The sequence below is a fragment of the Salvelinus namaycush genome, chromosome 6, assembly GCF_016432855.1.
Source record: "Salvelinus namaycush isolate Seneca chromosome 6, SaNama_1.0, whole genome shotgun sequence".
In the NCBI taxonomy this organism is placed as follows: Eukaryota; Metazoa; Chordata; class Actinopteri; order Salmoniformes; family Salmonidae; genus Salvelinus; species Salvelinus namaycush.
In genome coordinates, this window is record NC_052312.1 from 20,658,481 (window position 1) to 20,677,666 (window position 19,186).

The 19,186-nt window shown below is 43.2% G+C and overlaps 1 protein-coding gene across 1 annotated transcript; it reads left to right on the forward strand.

The window, feature by feature from the left end:
- The first annotated feature begins 2,437 nt into the window (after positions 1-2,437).
- On the forward strand, positions 2,438-19,132 carry LOC120049010 (natural killer cell receptor 2B4-like). The gene is made up of 5 exons (XM_038995272.1): positions 2,438-2,510; positions 8,078-8,380; positions 8,620-8,889; positions 9,043-9,162; positions 19,107-19,132. The coding sequence occupies exons 1-5, from the start codon at positions 2,438-2,440 to the stop codon at positions 19,130-19,132; spliced, it is 792 nt and encodes a 263-aa protein (XP_038851200.1).
- The last annotated feature ends 54 nt before the right edge of the window (positions 19,133-19,186 follow it).

The following is a 19,186-nucleotide window of genomic DNA, read 5'->3' on the forward strand; positions in this document are numbered from 1 at the left end:
AATGTTGTGTGGTGACATGTTGCAGGTACCTGAGGGGGGAAGGGATAGAGGGATAGATGGATGGAGGGATGGAAGGATGGAGGAATGGAAGGATGGAGGGACGGAGGGATGGAAGGACCGAGGGATGGAAGGACCGAGGGATGGAAGGACCGAGGGATGGAAGGACCGAGGGATGGAAGGACCGAGGGACGGGGGGATGGAAGGATGGAAGGATGGAAGGATGGAGGGATGGAAGGATGGAGGGACGGAGGGATGGAAGGATGGAGGAATGGAAGGATGGAGGGACCGAGGGATGGAAGGACCGAGGGATGGAAGGACCGAGGGATGGAAGGATGGAGGGATGGAAGGATGGAAGGATGGAGGGATGGAAGGATGGGAGGATGGAAGGATGGAAGGATGGAAGGATGGAGGGATGGAAGGATGGAGGGATGGAAGGATGGAGGGATGGAAGGATGGAGGGACGGAGGGATGGAAGGACGGAGGGATGGAAGGACGGAGGGATGGAGGGATGGAAGGATGGAGGGATGGAAGGATGGAGGGACGGAGGGATGGAAGGACGGAGGGATGGAAGGACGGAGGGATGGAAGGACGGAGGGATGGAAGGACGGAGGGATGGAAGGATGGAGGGATGGAAGGATGGAGGGATGGAAGGATGGAAGGATGGAGGGATGGAGAGATGGAAGGACACACCATCAGAGGAGGAGAAGGAACTCGGAACATGGATTTTGTAGGTTCAACACACACAAGCAAACACACACATGCACAAACACACACGCAATAACAGCTTGTACATTAAGGCGTTCTTACTTATTTTATTTACTTATTTTATTGTATTTCAGCATGGTTTAATTGTGTTTCACTGTAAAAGCTTTTTTTTTTCTTCTCTTTACTATAAGGTACAATGATGATGCATCTCATCTGCAGCTACTGCAATTGTATCTGCTTTGTATTGTGTATTGAGTTTTATTGTTGAGTTATTCAGATGATAGAATAACATATTTGTATATGAATTTCCCAAAAAGTATTATTCACGTTTTCTTCTAATGGCCTTTACTTTTACAATATCTTTGCATTGTGCTTTTTTAATAAACAATTTTTTATCCACCAGATGGAATGAGTGCTTTCTTACAGTAAATAGATATTGTCATCATCATCAACTTTTCCATACAACCTCATTTGGTCAAAACTCCTTTAAGTCTAGTATAGATCTTATGCTCCACAATGTGTGAGTTAAAAGGCAATCTGCTATTTCTGCATCCATTTATGGACTTAATTATATCTACCCATTGAATCTTGAGAAATATAACATAAATGCCCCATGAGCAAAGTTCAAAAGCCGTACCCCATCTGCTGAAGACCCGTTGAGATTTTCAGAATGACTTTTGGGGGAAGAGTGTGCCTGAAAAGAACAGTTCTTCTCAGTTTTATGATGTCATATACTCTGCAGGAGTTCTGAGGAGCTAGTAACCTACGTATGAATGACTACCAGTTCTCCCATATTGCCTCCTCATTCTACAGACAGGTCATAACGATTAATGACATTAGTGGTGTATGACTCTGACTGATATTTTCAGTGTCCCTGCATGGTCCGGAAGGTCACTGTTCCAGTTAGGGGGTTTCTGTGTCTATGTGTTTATGTCTAAGTGGTCAGACAGACAGCCGGCAGCCAGGTCATTGTCACTGCTCCTGAGAAACAGTCACAGGAAGTGACATCACCACAAGCTGTTATATGAAACGTAGAAGGGGGGCCTCTATCAGTAACCTAGGACCCATTACCTTCCGAAAAAGTTGGCAGGTGTTTCATGTCCCTCAGTCACACTGACCTATGAGCATGCAAACACTTCTGCAGGCATATGAAGCCAAGATGAAACTGCACAGACACTGTTATGACATTTTTGCTCTCTCTCTCTCGCTCGCTCTCTCTAACCCCCCCCCCCCCCCTCTCTCCCCCCTCTCTCTCTCTCTGTCTTTCTTTCTCTTTCTCTGTCTCTGTCTCAATCTCGCTCTCTGTCTTTCTCTCTCTTCTCCCGAGCCCTCTATCTAGCTCCTTCTTCTTTCTCTGCAACATTGAATGGTCTGCTCATAAAGTAACAAAGCTACCGGTATCTGTGAAACACCATGACCATTAACCACACAACCAGCAGCAGCTAGGAAACACATGCTCCAAAACCACCACCATCAGACTGATCAACACAGTGACAGACCCCAAACACACCCACGCCTCATCTTCTAACTCTCAAGCTGAGTGAAGGGGTAGAATGTGACTTATTTTTCAGCATTATTTTATAGAACAGCAGCCCTCATCAAAAGGAAGTCTCGGCTCTTTCTCCTCTCTGCTCTAGCTTCTCTGTGTGTTTTGGATAGTCAACTGCTAGCTACCAGTGACAGTGATAGATAAGGACATACAGCCAGAGGAAACAGCCAACGCCTTTAAGAGATGTCTGGTGGTCCCATCTCCTGCTTCTCCAAACAGGGAATACTACTTCTCCTACTCTCCAACCTCCACTATGGTAATTTCTGTAACTATTCTTATTTATTTAAACATTTTAAACACAGTAGAACCATCAACGAGAATGACACAAACAAGTTTAGAAACGTATCCCCATTGTGGTCCTCTTGAATATACAATAAAACAAAAATACAGTGTACACAAGATAACATGAAAACAAAATACATCTCAAATACATCTCATGAATAGAGAGGAACCTGTAAAAGGAATAAAATAGATTACCAATTAACGTTCATTGAAACAACTATACTTGCACAGTTTTGAAGCATTTTGCACATAAACCATGTCTTAAAAAGGTATATATCAAATCAAATCAAATCCAATTTTATTTGTCACATACACATGGTTAGCAGATGTTAATGCGAGTGTAGCGAAATGCTTGTGCTTCTAGTTCCGACAATGCAGTAATAACCAACAAGTAATCTAACCTAACAATTCCACAACTACTACCTTATACACACAAGTGTAAAGGGATAAAGAATATGTACATAAAGATATATGAATGAGTGATGGTACAGAACGGCATAGGCAAGATGCAGTAGATGGTATAGAGTACAGTATATACATATGAGATGAGTAATGTAGGGTATATAAACATAAAGTGGCATAGTTTGAAGTGGCTAGTGATACATGTATTACATAAAGATGGCAAGATGCAGTAGATGATATAGAGTACAGTATATACATATACATATGAGATGAGTAATGTAGGGTATGTAAACATTATATTAAGTGGCATTGTTTAAAGTGGCTAGTGATATATTTTTACATAATTTCCATCAATTCCCATTATTAAAGTGGCTGGAGTTGAGTCAGTATGTTGGCAGCGGCCACTAAATGTTAGTGGTGGCTGTTTAACAGTCTGATGGCCTTGAGATAGAAGCTGTTTTTCAGTCTCTCGGTCCCTGCTTTGATGCACCTGTACTGACCTCGCCTTCTGGATGATAGCGGGGTGAACAGGCAGTGGCTCGGGTGGTTGTTGTCCTTGATGATCTTTATGGCCTTCCTGTGACATCGGGTGGTGTAGGTGTCCTGGAAGGCAGGTAGTTTGCCCCCGGTGATGCGTTGTGCAGACCTCACTACCCTCTGGAGAGCCTTACGGTTGTGGGCGGAGCAGTTGCCGTACCAGGTGGTGATACAGCCCGACAGGATGCTCTCGATTGTGCATCTGTAGAAGTTTGTGAGTGCTTTTGGTGACAAGCCGAATTTCTTCAGCCTCCTGAGGTTGAAGAGGCGCTGCTGCGCCTTCTTCACAACGCTGTCTGTGTGGGTGGACCAATTCAGTTTGTCCGTGATGTGTACACCGAGGAACTTAAAACTTTCCACCTTCTCCACTACTGTCCCGTCGATGTGGATAGGGGGGTGCTCCCTCTGCTGTTTCCTGAAGTCCACAATCATCTCCTTTGTTTTGTTGACGTTGAGTGTGAGGTTATTTTCCTGACACCACACTCCGAGGGCCCTCACCTCCTCCCTGTAGGCTGTCTCATCGTTGTTGGTAATCAAGCCTACCACTGTAGTGTTGTCCGCAAACTTGATGATTGAGTTGGAGGCGTGCATGGCCACGCAGTCGTGGGTGAACAGGGAGTACAGGAGACGGCTCAGAACGCACCCTTGTGGGGCCCCAGTGTTGAGGATCAGCGGGGTGAAGATGTTGTTATCTACCCTCACCACCTGAGGGCGGCCCGTCAGGAAGTCTAGGACCCAGTTGCACAGGGCGGGGTCGAGACCCAGGGTCTCGAACTTGATGACGAGTTTGGAGGGTACTATGGTGTTAAATGCTGAGCTGTAGTCGATGAACAGCATTCTCACATAGGTATTCCTCTTGTCCAGATGGGTTAGGGCAGTGTGCAGTGTGGTTGCGATTGCGTCGTCTGTGGACCTATTGGGTCGGTAAGCAAATTGGAGTGGGTCTAGGGTGTCAGGTAGGGTGGAGGTGATATGGTCCTTGACTAGTCTCTCAAAGCACTTCATGATGACGGAAGTGAGTGCTACGGGGCGGTAGTCGTTTAGCTCAGTTACCTTAGCTTTCTTGGGAACAGGAACAATGGTGGCCCTCTTGAAGCATGTTGGAACAGCAGACTGGGATAAGGATTGATTGAATATGTCCTTAAACACACCAGCCAGCTGGTCTGCGCATGCTCTGAGGACGCGGCTGGGAATGCCGTCTGGGCCTGCAGCCTTGCGAGGGTTAACACGTTTAAATGTTTTACTCACCTCGGCTGCAGTGAAGGAGAGCCCGCAGGTTTTGGTAGCGGGCCGTGTCAGGGGCACTGTATTGTCCTCAAAGTGAGCAAAAACGTTACTTAGTCTGTCTGGGAGCAAGACATCCTGGTCCGCGACAGGGCTGGTTTTCTTTTTGTAATCCGTGATTGACTGTAGACCCTGCCACATACCTCTTGTGTCTGAGCTGTTGAATTGCGACTCTACTTTGTCTCTATACTGGCACTTAGCTTGTTTGATTGCCTTGCGGAGGGAATAGCTACACTGTTTGTATTCGGTCATATTTCCGGTCACCTTGCCCTGGTTAAAAGCAGTGGTTCGCTCTTTCAGTTTCACGCGAATGCTGCCATCAATCCACGGTTTCTGGTTTGGGAATGTTTTAATCGTTGTTGTGGGTACGACATCGTCAATGCACTTTCTAATGAACTCGCTCACCGAATCAGCGTATTCGTCAATGTTGTTGTTGTTGGATGCAATGCGAAACATATCCCAATCCACGTGATCGAAGCAGTCTTGAAGCGTGGAATCAGATTGGTCGGACCAGCGTTGAACAGACCTGAGCGCGGGAGCTTGCTGTTTTAGTTTCTGTTTGTAGGCTGGAAGCATTAAAATGGAGTCGTGGTCAGCTTTTCCGAAAGGAGGGCGGGGGAGGGCCTTATATGCATCGCGGAAGTTAGTATAACAATGATCCAAGGTTTTACCAGCCCTGGTTGCGCAATCGATATCCTGATAGAATTTAGGGAGTTTTGTTTTCAGATTAGCCTTGTTAAAATCCCCAGCTACGATGAATGCAGCCTCAGGGTGTGTGGTTTCCAGTTTACATAGAGTCAGATAAAGTTTGTTCAGGGCCATCGATGTGTCTGCTTGGGAGGTAATATATACGGCTGTGATTATAATCGAAAAGAATTCCCTTGGTAGATAATGCGGTCGACATTTGATTGTGAGGAATTCTAAATCAGGTGAACAGAATGACTAGAGTTCCTGCATGTTGTTATGATCACACCACGTCTCGTTAATCATAAGGCATACACCCCCGCCCCTCTTCTTACCAGAAAGATGTTTGTTTCTGTCGGCGCGATGCGTGAAGAAACCAGCTGGCTGCACCGACTCCGTTAGCGTCTCTCGAGTGAGCCATGTTTCCGTGAAGCAAAGAACGTTACAGTCTCTGATGTCTCTCTGGAATGTTACCCTTGCTCGGATTTCATCAACCTTGTTGTCAAGAGACTGAACATTGGCGAGTAGTATGCTAGGGAGTGGAGCGCGATGTGCCCGTCTCCGAAGCCTGACCAGAAGACCGCTTCGTTTTTCCCTTTTACGGCGTCGTTGTTTAGGGTCGCCGGCTGGGATCAGATTCATTGTACTGGGTGGAAGGCAAAACACAGGATCCGCTTCAAGAGAGTCATATTCCTGGTTGTAATGATGGTAAGTTGACGTTGCTCTTATATTCAGTAGTTCCTCCCGACTGTATGTAATGAAACCTAAGATTACCTGGGGTACCAATGTAAGAAATAACACATAAAAAAACAAAATACTGCATAGTTTCCTAGGAACGCGAAGCGAGGCGGCCATCTCTGTCGGCGCCGGAAGTTATTTAAACTCCCTAGTGTATTGACAGATGTTATATGGTTTGGTACACCATTCCATTCCTCTGCACCAGTGTTAAGGAAAGAGCTTTTTCCAGCCATGCTCCTATAGAGCAGCGGTCTCATATTGGCAACACTAGCTCTGGTGTGATGCTATGAGAGTCTCCAATGAAATTAAAATAACCAGACAGGTAACTGGGGGAAAGGTCATGTATCTCTTTAAAAACCATCAACAGTTTAATCTGCACCACCACCAGATCAACTGGAAACTGACACTTTAGTTTGTTTTGGGCCGATTGAAGTTTGTCCTTCAGATGTTTTGTTATGCCACTGAATCATGAGATACAAGCATAGTCATAGTGGCCCTGTATCAGAGATGTTGCCAGGGTCCTCATTGTCTCTCTATCCAGGAACTTGGCTACCTTTGCCAGGAACTTGGTCCTGGAGTGAACATTCCCAATGGCCTCCAGAGCCACAAGTTCGCATGTCATGTGTTGGTCCCAGTTCACATCCCAATGAATGTAACAGAGCATTTTTCCTTCACCGCTACGTCATTAAACTTGACCGAGAAGTTGGAGAGTTTTTCACTTTGTGTTTGGAACCAAACAGGATACATTCTGTCTTGCCTAAATGGATAACCACTTACTGACTTTAGTCAGTTGGCTGCTTAGGGTCTTTTCAACGGTCTCCTTATTCTAATGTGAAACCAAGAGGGTAGAATCATCCCCAAACAGGATCTATTGCATGTGCTTGCTTGCATGATAAAGTAAGGAAAACCGTCAGCTTTCTCTAACTTCCTTGTTGGTTTTTACATGGTGTGTGTTGCCTGTAAGAATGCCTAGTCATCAGTGATTGGTTGGTTATATCGAACCATTTGCTTAATTACTGTTTGATATCACCTACATAATACCTATATTCAGGAACATAACATGATGTATTGATTCTGCAGGAAACCCAAATTGGTCTACACGGACAAGTTCTGGCCTGGTTTAGATCTTATGACCCTGTGCCTAAAGGCTGTCATTCATTACATTTAAGGTCATATGGGACAGTATCAAATTATTGTTTCTATTACATAATATGATACATTGCCAGACTAGGATAACTGCAGTTATGTCTTAAATTCTTCAATGAACTGTAACTGTATTTAGTCTTAATTCATGACTGACATTTTTTTTATAAGGGTTTATAAAACATTACTTAAGACTGATATGTAATTATAATGTTGCCCATGCAGTATATGATGCATTTCTGGTGAATAATTACACAGTAAACACAGTGGTATTTGTACTTGTGAGCTGAGGAGGGGTTATCAGATCTACCCCCACTTCTCTTTTCCTGTCATCTCATCCTGTTCTACTGAATGTGTGGGGGGGAGTGGACTTTAAAGAAGTAAAATAGGACCCACACACTCAGATACATAAAGATATACAGTGAAAATATGCAAAGTTCCACGTACAGCATAAATTAAACCTGGAAATGCGCTATATAAATCCAATCCATTATTATCTATTATTGATTAGGTAGGACTTTGCATTGTAGTGTATTATTGTGTAATTATTAATGTAGGCACACAAGTATTACAGTCACACTGTAACAAGTATTAGAGTGTAACAATGAGTAATTACATCACTTGCTACATCGTACTTACATGAATAATTATACAGTAATAAGATCATTGTAATATATTGTGCAACCATTGACTGATGTCAGAATTTAGTATTTTTTATTTCACCTTTATAACGTATTTATTTGTGTGTTTCAGGTGTAGGTGTTCCTCTGATCATCAACAAGAGAGTGGGGGACTCCGTGGAGCTGCTGGCAGGCATAGAGAATGGACATTTGAAATCCTTGGTGTGGAAGTATATGGGAAAGGAAATTGCAGAATTCAACTCAGAAGTTGTATATTCACCTGGATCCCAGTTTGAGGGGAGACTAAAGATGAACACTAAAAACTTTAGTTTAACAGTCAGAGAGCTGACACTGCAAGACTCAGGGGATTTTCTACTTACAGGTGAAGGGGACAAAGGTCAGATTGACAGTAAGACCATCACTCTGAAGGTCCACGGTAGGCTGTTTTCATCTTTTTGCATCCTATTTTAAATATCATTCTAATTTATATCCATAACCATGGCTGATGATCTTTAAACTACAACACAGGTTTTGTGGTTTTATACTGACCTTTCTCTCCATGCTTTGTTACATTTCCATCACATTTTCAAGTCGTCTTTCTCCTGGTGGTATGGCTATGGTAGGGTTCATTTAGAAGACTGATTATGAGTCTTTATCTCTCTCCTGGTTGGTCAGAGCCTATATCCAAGGTGGCGATCCAGACAGACATCAAGCTATTGGCCAACCACTCCTGTACGATACGGCTGGTGTGCAACGTGTCCTGCTACCACAACATTACTTACACCTGGGAGAGAGACAATGAGATCTACGGGGATGCCCAGCAGATTTACTTCTCTCTCTCACCAGCAGAGAGAAACATCAGTGTAAAGTGCAACGCCTCCAACCTGGTCAGTTGGAAAACTGCCTTTGAGACAGTAAAGTGTAGAAATGACACAACCACCCCAGGTACCTAGATATCGTAATAATCCCTTCCATAAACTTTTCAGTGTGCTTATACGATAATGTTGAACGCAATGTGATTACATTGGATGTACTGTACATTGATATAGAGCCATTTAGTCTTTATCATATTGTATAGTCTAATCATGTGTGTTGAACAACATGTGACAGGACTGGCGTGGTATACCATCTATATCGGAGTATCAGTGGGAGGCGCTGTGGTGCTGATTCTTATTGTAGCTGTGGCAGTGTGCTACTGCAGGGGCCAAAGTATCACGGGTATGTACAGCTTAGGGGCCTCCACTATATTTAAATTGACATTTCTGTTGGTTCTAGAAGTATTCTTCAGCTGATAGGATTTTGGGGGGGATTTGCTAGAAATTAGAAAAAGAGTGAGACCCCTCATTAATTCCTGGGTATGTTTGTTGATATCCTGTATTAAATGATTGGTTGATATTTTGTTCTTATAAAACACAGAAGATCTAACTGACAACACAATATATGCTGATATTATGATCAACACAAGAAGTAGAGATGTAAGTATGCATTGTCGTTATTATGTATCTGAGTGTGTGGAAGCTGTATGTACTGTATTGTAATGGGCTGTATTTTGATTCCAGACAATATCAAACAGTCATGTGAACCCAATATCCATCTATGAAACTATCAATGATCTGGTTATCCCAAGATTGAACAAGGTAAGATATAAATGGTCATAATGGTAGAATGTCTGTGGTTGAATGGAAGACTATGTAGTCTACTTTGAGAATAGTCTATACCTTTCTTGATGCTGAAACAGTTTCTTCTTGATTATCTGTCACATGTAGCCACAGACTCTGTATGACAAGATCGCATTTGGACGCCCAGAAGGCCCCCCTTGTCCCTACCAGAAAGTACTGTGAGCTGAACAGGATGTGGTCATAGGCTGGGCCTTGCATAGATATAGAACCCTCTGCATCCTCTGCATCTTACACGTGTACATTCTGTAGATAGGCCTAGATGTTACTGTTTAATTTCATCAGGATCTACACAATTTGCATACAATTTGATGATTTTACTCTTCTCCCTTTATTAATTATCATATATATATAGTGTATCATCAGGCCTTATGCCTTTCTTTGAGGGCCTAGTTACAATTAGATTCTGAAATGTGTCATAGGCAGTTATAGGTGTTGTGATCAGACAAGCTCATATGTCGAATTTCTAGTTTCTAGATGAAAGAAAATAGTTGTAGATAATAGTGTGACATTGATTAGTGAGGTTGATTTATGCCTGTGAATAGAAAGTGTACTCTTTTGCATTAGGATTATGTGCTCGCCAGGTATCGATGAGGTTGTAATCAGAGAGTATATGATGGAGAGTCTTTGTTACATGTGGATTGTAGTTGTTCTTATTTGATTTATCCGCATGTCCAAAATGGCATTCATGTCTGTCCCAATAACCAGATGGAATTCAATAAATTCCCCAAAATATTCCGTTCACAGAATAAAAAATGTTTCTACCTTTTTGCATACGTTGAGTGCCTTGCTTTTAGAGTGAATTGTAATTAACACTCACAACTGTACTTGTTAGCGACAGAGGCATGATTGTTGTATTGAATGGTTTTCAGTACTGTAGCCTTCACCAAGTGAATGTCTAAGTGAATATGTTATCTTTAAAATTAAACTCATTATGACAACACATTACATATATCATAAAGCTGCTGAGGGCCTAGTTACACCCTAACACACTGGTCTGAAACTCCTGGTTTAGTCAAATTATGCCGGCTTGCAAAGGGATGTGTCATTTCTATTGGAATCCAGTCAAAGTTAGGATATCCAACTATTTAAAATTTCAGTCACATGCAACCTGCATTCAGAATGACTGTTGGGGTAGAGAAGATTGATTATTGAGACTACCTAAATCATATAAACTGGAACAGCCATATCAGTAATGTGTGAAATAAGTCCAACTAGTAACAGATAGGATTAGTTTAGAAAAATGTAGGTTATCTATGTTTGTGTAGCATAAGATTATTTAACCAGTAACCGTACATGCAAATACACAGGTATTGAAAGAAACCATTCTGAAAATCGACCTATGAAGAGATCATGCTGGAATAATGATAATGATGATGATTGGTGTGGTTTTGAGCAAAGAATCATTTTGTATTTTACTCAACAAGCTTGTTCAAATACAACTGACTTCAAGCAGAGTTTGTTGATTTAAGACTCTAACAGATTGGCTCAAATTCTCGTCATTTTTAAGGCCACTCAACTTGCATAATCACTCTAATTAAGCAATTGGTTGAGTTTGACTTTTTCCAGTGCACAGTGTCTGAAATGAAAAGACTGAGGAACTTCACATTAGGTCACCTGTTTGTCATAGTTGAGGGGCCATGGTTTGCTCTCTTCCTCTTTAGCAGTGTGGGTTTGTGAAGGAAGGCGCTGTGTGATGCTGATCAGAGAGTCACAAAGTAGTGATCACAGTGGTAGATCGAATGTAAAAGAGATAAATTAATGAGTGAACTACAGAAAATGTATGCTGCAAGAACAATGTCATTCTTTTCTCTGACAAGGACATACATCCCTGCACAACTTTTCATGTGTCCTCATCAGCCCAGCAACTAGGTTTTCACAGGTTATTGCATATGACTACAAATAGAGAGTCACATCACTACTTGCTATTTTTTTCTGTTTCTCTTTTAGCATCTGTACCTTTCTAATTCTGTCAAAGCCCCATTCGTGTCACAGCCACAGGAACTGTAGGGGTCCAGAAGACTTGCCAGAGGCTTAGAATGGAGTACACTTTATGTGCAACTCTGAGATGATGATGATTAATGTATTTCTCTGTATTTTGAATATTGTTAGCTAACTATTTCCTTTATTGGACAAGAAAATGTTTCATTCATAGAATATGAAGTATGTCATATAGGCACAATAAATGTGGCAACTGATGATGACGTTGTTTGGTTACAATGTGTTTTCTGACTGCAGAGAAATGGAGTTGTTGGTCACTACAGGTTAGAATCAGGTTGTAGCATGAGCCTGAGAAACATATAATATAAACTAATATGATGAGATAGAGAGAGGAAGGAATACGGGGACAGACCCAGTAGACTGAGGGGTTATGTTGTTGCTAAGTGACCAATCACATCTTAGTTTCTATATTGTGTTCCAAGAGATAGTGGAGTAGTTACAGGTCTGTCCTGAAGGGGGCGATAAGAAACCCCAGATGTTTACCTTGTTTCTTCACACAGCGTCTGAAACTCTGCACACAACAAGGTAAATACAACTAAGGTTAGTTCTCTAGGCTTGCCACCTGACAACTTAGCAACGGTTTGAGGGGAGGCCTATCAGAGAGAGTCAAATAGAGAAATGGTTGTAGTCATATGCAATAACCTGTGAAAACCTAGTTGCTGGGCTGATGAGGACACATGAAAAGTTGTGCAGGGATGTATGTCCTTGTCAGAGAAAAGAATGACATTGTTCTTGCAGCATACATTTTCTGTAGTTCACTCATTAATTTATCTCTTTTACATTCGATCTACCACTGTGATCACTACTTTCCTGGGTTATTACTTTGAACAGTTGACAGACTGTAACTCAAGAACATCTACATGCAGTTGACCTCCAAATAGCTACAACATAAACCAAATGATAAACATGCCATGACGTCAAACCTTTGACACCTCTCTTAGTGACATTAAAGACTGTACTGAACATGTCAACATGACCAGGTATGATAAATACAATATTGACTTCACTTTTTGTACAACTATGTTTTATCCACTAAGTTTCTTCTCTGATACATACTATAGTTATCTCTTCCTCCCACAAAAAGACCACAGATCTGATGTGTCCATTTACTTTTACAGTAACAGGAAGCTGTGTAGAGATGAACAGGACTGTCAATCGTTGTCCCTGATTGAGAATCATACTTAGGCAGCCTGTGATTCACGTGGTTGCTGTGGGTGGTTGTATCGCGTGTCTGTGTATGTACCACACGGGACTGTTTGCGGTTTGTCACGTCTGTTGTTTTTGTATGTTAAAACCTGTTAGGCTGGCTGTCCCGACATCGGTACACTTATGACAACATCCAGCTCAATTGCAGGGCGCGAAATTCAAAATCTATTTTTTTTAAATATTTAACTTTCACACATTAACAAGTCCAATACAGCATTTGAAAGATAAACATCTTGTTAATCCAGCCAACGTGTCCGATTTTTAAAATGTTTTACAGCAAAAACACCACGTATATTTATGTTAGTTCACCACCAAATACAAAAGAGGACAGACATTTTTCACAGCACAGGTAGCATGCACAAAGCCAACCTAACTAACCAAGATCCAACCAAACAAACCTAGAAACAACTTCCTCAGATGACAGTCCTATAACATGTTACACAATAAATCTATAATTTGTTCGAAAAATGTGCATATTTGAGCTATAAATCAGTTTTACATTGATGCTACCATCATAGCTACAGTCAGAAATAGCACGGGAGTAGCCAGAGTAAATACAGACACCAACATCAACTACCTAATTACTCATCATAAAACATTTCAGAAAAATATATGGTGTATAGCAAAATGAAAGACAAAGATCTTGTGAATACAGACAATATTTCCGATTTTTTAAGTGTTTTACAGCGAAAACACAATATATCGTTATATTAGCTTACTGCAATGGCTAACACACAACAGCATTGATTCCAAGTAATCGGTAGCGATAGCACAGCTCGACAGATATATGAAATAGCATCCCAAATTGGGTCCTTATCTTTGTTGATCTTCCATCAGAATGTTGTAAAGGGGTCCATTGTCCAGAACCGTCTTTGTTTGGATCCAGAACGAACTATTTCCCTCTTGAATTAGCAAGCACACTGGCCGTGCGGCGCTAACCTCTCCTTCTTGAAAAAATTCTTCCAACGCATCACGTCTAAAGTCCCGAATAAATTTCAATAATATAATTAAACTATATTGAAAAAACATACTTTAGGATGATATTGTGACATGTATCAAGTAAAATCGAAGCCGGAGATCATATTCACCTATAACGACGGTTTTCCAGGAGGCAATTCCAGGTCCAACTTCGCGCCTTCGAAAAAAATAATAATGGCGGACCTCTCACTCCAAGAGGCTGTATTCAATCCCAAAACGAGATAATCAAGTCATTTCTGCTCTCACTTCCGCTTGACACCCAGGGGAAGGCGTATGACGTGTTTCTATAGTCCCAAGTGACATGCCCTTTTATAGACAAGCTCTTGAAAAAAGACCTCGCATTTGGAAATCTCACTTCCGGATAGGAAATGGGCTGCAGAAAGAGTTCTGGTTCACTTAGAGAAATAATTCAAACGGTTTAAGAAACTAGAGAGTGTTTTCTATCCAATAGTAATGATAATATGCATATTGTACAAGCAAGAATTGAGTAGGAGGCCGTTTAAAATGGCTACTCAATGCTGCCCCTTGCAGCCATAAGAAGTTAAGTGTTCTGTCTATTTTCATTAAAGATGAACACTAACCACTCTGCATATTGGTCTGATCCTTCTCGCCTCTCCTCCTCGTCCGTGGAGGAGGATTACGACGATCGTTACAGAACCACCCACCAATCTAGGACCAAGCGGAGTGGAGAAGGGAGGCGACAGCAGTGGGAAAAAACCCAGGACTCCTGGACTTGGGAAGAGATCCTGGACGGCAAAGGACCCTGGGCTCAGCCAGGGGAATATCGCCGTCCCAAGGCGGAGCTGGAGGCAGCGAAGGCAGAGAGGCGCTGGTATGAGGAGGCAGCGCGGCGACGCGGTTGGGAGCCCGAGAGTCAGACCCAAACATTTCTTGGGGGGTGGCACACGAGGAGTGTGGCAAAGCCGGGTAGGATACCTGAGCCAACTCCCCGTGCTTACCGTGGAGTGAGATGGCGTCGTACTGGTCAGACACCGTGTTATGCGGTAGCCCAGTGCGGGCTATTCCACCTCGCCGCACTGGTAGTGCTAAGTTGGGCATCGAGCCGGATGTCATGAAGCCGGCCCAACGCATCTGGCCTCCAGTGCGTCTCCTCGGGCTGGCATACATGGCACCAGCCTTATGAATGGTGTCCCCGGTTCGCCAGCATAGCCCAGTGCGGGCTATTCCACCTCGCCGCACTGGCAGGGCTACGGATACCATTCAACCTGGTAAGGTTGGGCAGGCTCGGTGCTCAAGAGCGCGTGTCCTCCTTCACGGTCCGGTATACCCGGTGCCACCTCCACGTACCAGTCCACCGGTGGCAGCCCCCCGCACCAGGCTGTCTCTCCGGGTTCTCTCTCCAGCTGCTCCCACCTGTCCAGCGCTATCAGAGCCTTCCTCCTCTCCAGCGCAGCCAGTGTTTGAGCTGTCTGCCTGCCCAGCGCTGTTTGAAATGCCTGCCTGCCCAGCGCTGTCCGTCTGTCCCGAGCCGTCAGAGCTGTCTGTCTGTTATGAGCCGTCCAGCCAGGACCAGCCAGAGCCGTCCAGCCAGGACCAGCCAGAGCCGTCCAGCCAGGACCAGCCAGAGCCGTCCAGCCAGGACCAGCCAGAGCCGTCCAGCCAGGACCAGCCAGAGCCGTCCAGCCAGGAGCCGCCAGAGCCGTCCAGCCAGGAGCCGCCAGAGCCGACCAGCCAGGATCCGCCAGAGCCGGCCAGCCAGGATCCGCCAGAGCCGGCCAGCCAGGATCCGCCAGAGCCGGCCAGCCAGGATCCGCCAGAGCCGGCCAGCCAGGATCCGCCAGAGCCAGCCAGCCAGGATCCGCCCCTCAGTCCGGTGCTGCCCCTCAGTCCGGTGCTGCCTCTCAGTTCGGTGCTGCCCCTCAGTCCGGTGCTGCCCTTTGGTAGAGTGTGATTGACATGGAGGGTGGTCATTGGGAGGAGGCCAAGGAAGCGGGGTTTGAATATGGTGGGGTGGGGACCACGACCAGCGCCAGAGCCGCCACCGTGGACAGACGCCCACCCAGACCCTCCCCTAGACTTTATGCTGGTGCGCCCGGAGTTCGCACCTTAAGGGGGGGGTTATGTCACGTTCCTGACCTGTTTTTCCTTTCTCTTGTATTATTTTAGTTGGTCAGGGCGTGAGTTGGGGTGGGTTGTCGATGTGTTTGTTCTATGGTGGGATGTTTGTGTTCGGCCGGGTATGATTCTCAATCAGAGACAGCTGTCAATCGTTGTCCCTGATTGAGAATCATACTTAGGCAGCCTGTGATTCACGTGGTTGCTGTGGGTGGTTGTATCGCGTGTCTGTGTATGTACCACACGGGACTGTTTGCGGTTTGTCATGTTTGTTGTTTTTGTATGTTAAGTGTTCTGTCTATTTTCCTTAAAGATGAACACTAACCACTCTGCATATTGGTCTGATCCTTCTCGCCTCTCCTCCTCGTCTGAGGAGGAGGATTACGACGATCGTTACAATGACATCAGATGCTATTTTTTCTGTTTCTTTTTATGCATCTGTACCTTTCTAATTCTGTCAAAGCCCCATTCGTGTCACAGACCGCAGGAACTGTAGGGGTCCGGAAGACTTGCCAGAGGCTTAGAATGGAGTACACTTTATGTGCAACTCTGCGATGATGATGATTAATGTATTTCTCTGGATTTTGAATATTGTTAGCTAACTATTTCCTTTATTGGACAAGAAAATGTTTCATTCATAGAATGAATGACGTTGTTTGGTTACACTGTGTTTACCGACTGCAGAGAAATGGAGTTGTTGGTCACTACAGGTTTTAATCAGGTTGTAGCATGAGCCTGAGAAACATATAATATAAACTAATATGATGAGATAGAGAGAGGAAGGAATAAGGGGACAGACCCAGTAGACTGAGGGGTAATGTTGTTGCTAAGTGACCAATCAAATAAAAAACTTTGTTCAATCAGTTAAAAGCATATTAATTATAAGTGTAGATAATATATTCAGTAAACAAAAAAAACCATATTTGATTTTATGTGGGTACATGTGTTTGTGTGTGTGAGTGAGAGTTAGGCTACATGAAGGGGATTATTGGGTAGTTTGGTTCATCAGGCTGACCCCCTGTCACGGCCGTCTAAAGGAGGAGACCAAGGTGCAGCGTGGTGAGCGTACATATTCCTTTTTATTAGAAATGACGCCGACAAAAACAATAAACAATACAAAACAACCGTGAAGCTTAAGAGCTATGTGTCACAAACAAAGTTAACTTCCCACAAAGACAGGTGGGAAAAAGGGCTACCTAAGTATGGTTCTCAATCAGAGACAACGATAGACAGCTGTCCCTGATTGAGAACCCTACCCGGCCAAAACATAGAAATACAAATAATAGAACATAGAATACCCACCCCAACTCACACCCTGACCAAACCAAAAATTTGACTGCTTGATTATTTCGATATTGTGATCCATAAGAATGTGGAGTAGTTACAGGCCTGTCCCTGAAGGGGGCGTTAAGAAACCCCAGATGTTTACCATAGTATACAAACTAAAGGTGAAGTCTGTAACTGCTTTCCCCTGTAACCTTTCTCCTGGTTTCTTCACAAATGTTGTACATGTGTCCCACACTCTACACTCTACAACATACCACTTAGATATTTTTAGAGGTAAATAGTTAACAAAAATAGATGAATGTATTCAACATGTAATGATGTGAAGCTAAATGAACCTCTAGACTTTAACCTGGAAACCCAGTTCCCCAGTTACAGCTTTGAAACTCCTCCCATCTCTGGTCAGTGGTAATAAATAACGCACAAATCAAATGTTATTTGTCACATCCGCCGAATACAAAAGTGAAATGCTTTAAGAAAACACCAAAAAAGATAAATATATATATATAATTTATATAAAAATAAATGAATAAATAAGCAAAAAAAATAATTTACAAAAAGAAAAGCAATTGAAAAAAGTTTAAAATAATGACAAAAATAAACAATAGGCAAACACACACACACACACACACACACAAACAATACACACACACACACACACACACACACACACACACACACACACACACACACACACACACACACACACACACACACACACACACACACACACACACACACACACACACACACACACACACACACACACACACACCATCACACACACAAACAACACACACATAATACAGTACATGAACAATAGCCCTGATACACATCACATATACGAACAAATTGAAATACAACCATAAACAACACAATAACAAACATATCTATGTAGATAGTAGCTAACTAAACGTATTACTCATAACAGAACCATCTGAGGTGAGGTGTGTGTGTGTGTGTGTGTGTGTGTGTGTGTGTGTGTGTGTGTGTGTGTGTGTGTGTGTGTGTGTGTGTGTGTGTGTGTGTGTGTGTGTGTGTGTGTGTGTGTGTGTGTGTGTGTGTGTGTGTGTGTGTGTGAGAGAGAGTGATTGAGAAGTGAGAGGTGGCTGGAGATGTCCATTTCCATTGTGCCACAACTGAGGTTAGCTGGCTTGGCTTGCCACCTGACAACTGAGCAAAGGTTTGAGGGAAGACCTACACTTACTTATCTATCTATTTTTACATTTCTCAAGAATCTTTCTCTCTGTTTTTCTGTCTACGGTGAAGAGGTGTGATCTCAGAGTGAAGTGGTGTGATCTAAGCAGACTGTCATCATATAGGAAGTAAAGGGGGTTTGTTAGAAGGACTGTAGTTGTAGAGAAAGTCACTTGTCTGTGGGGACAGAATGGAGCACACCTTGCTCTGTTTGCTACTATGTAAGTACTGAGTTAGTGGGTTTGTTAATGAACACTAATTACCTGATTTACTAAGAATTTAAAGGAAAAGGGAATAAGACATTAATCAAAATGAAGACAGTTTCACGCTTTAGCTTTGTTTTGGTATTTTAGCCCTTATTGAGAAAATATTAGTAAATGGCACTCAAAGGAAATATCAGCAAATATGGTGTAGATATGAAGTAAGAAAGTGACCACCCTACATTGATGTTGCATCTCTGTGAGAACCTGAGCTTGTATAGCCGATGCCATGCAGACCTGGTTAGTGTGGTGGTGTGCATTTAACCAGGTCATTACTCAGGAACTAAAGAGTGGCGTTATCTCAATGGTTGCAAAATGTGTTGTCAATTACAATGAATATAAAATGCAATAATTCTTGGATGTGTTGTATAATCAAGTTGTGATTATTGTAAATGGTTGAGGGTTCCTTCGCTACAGTCATAGTAAACTGTGTTAAGAGATTCATGAGTGGTGTTTTTGGTCTCTGTACACTCTCTGTGTGCAGAACATGGGAAGTCAGCGGCCATTTAAAGCTGCCGTCCGTAATTCAAACTACCACAAAATGGCCACCCTGACACTTTTTGT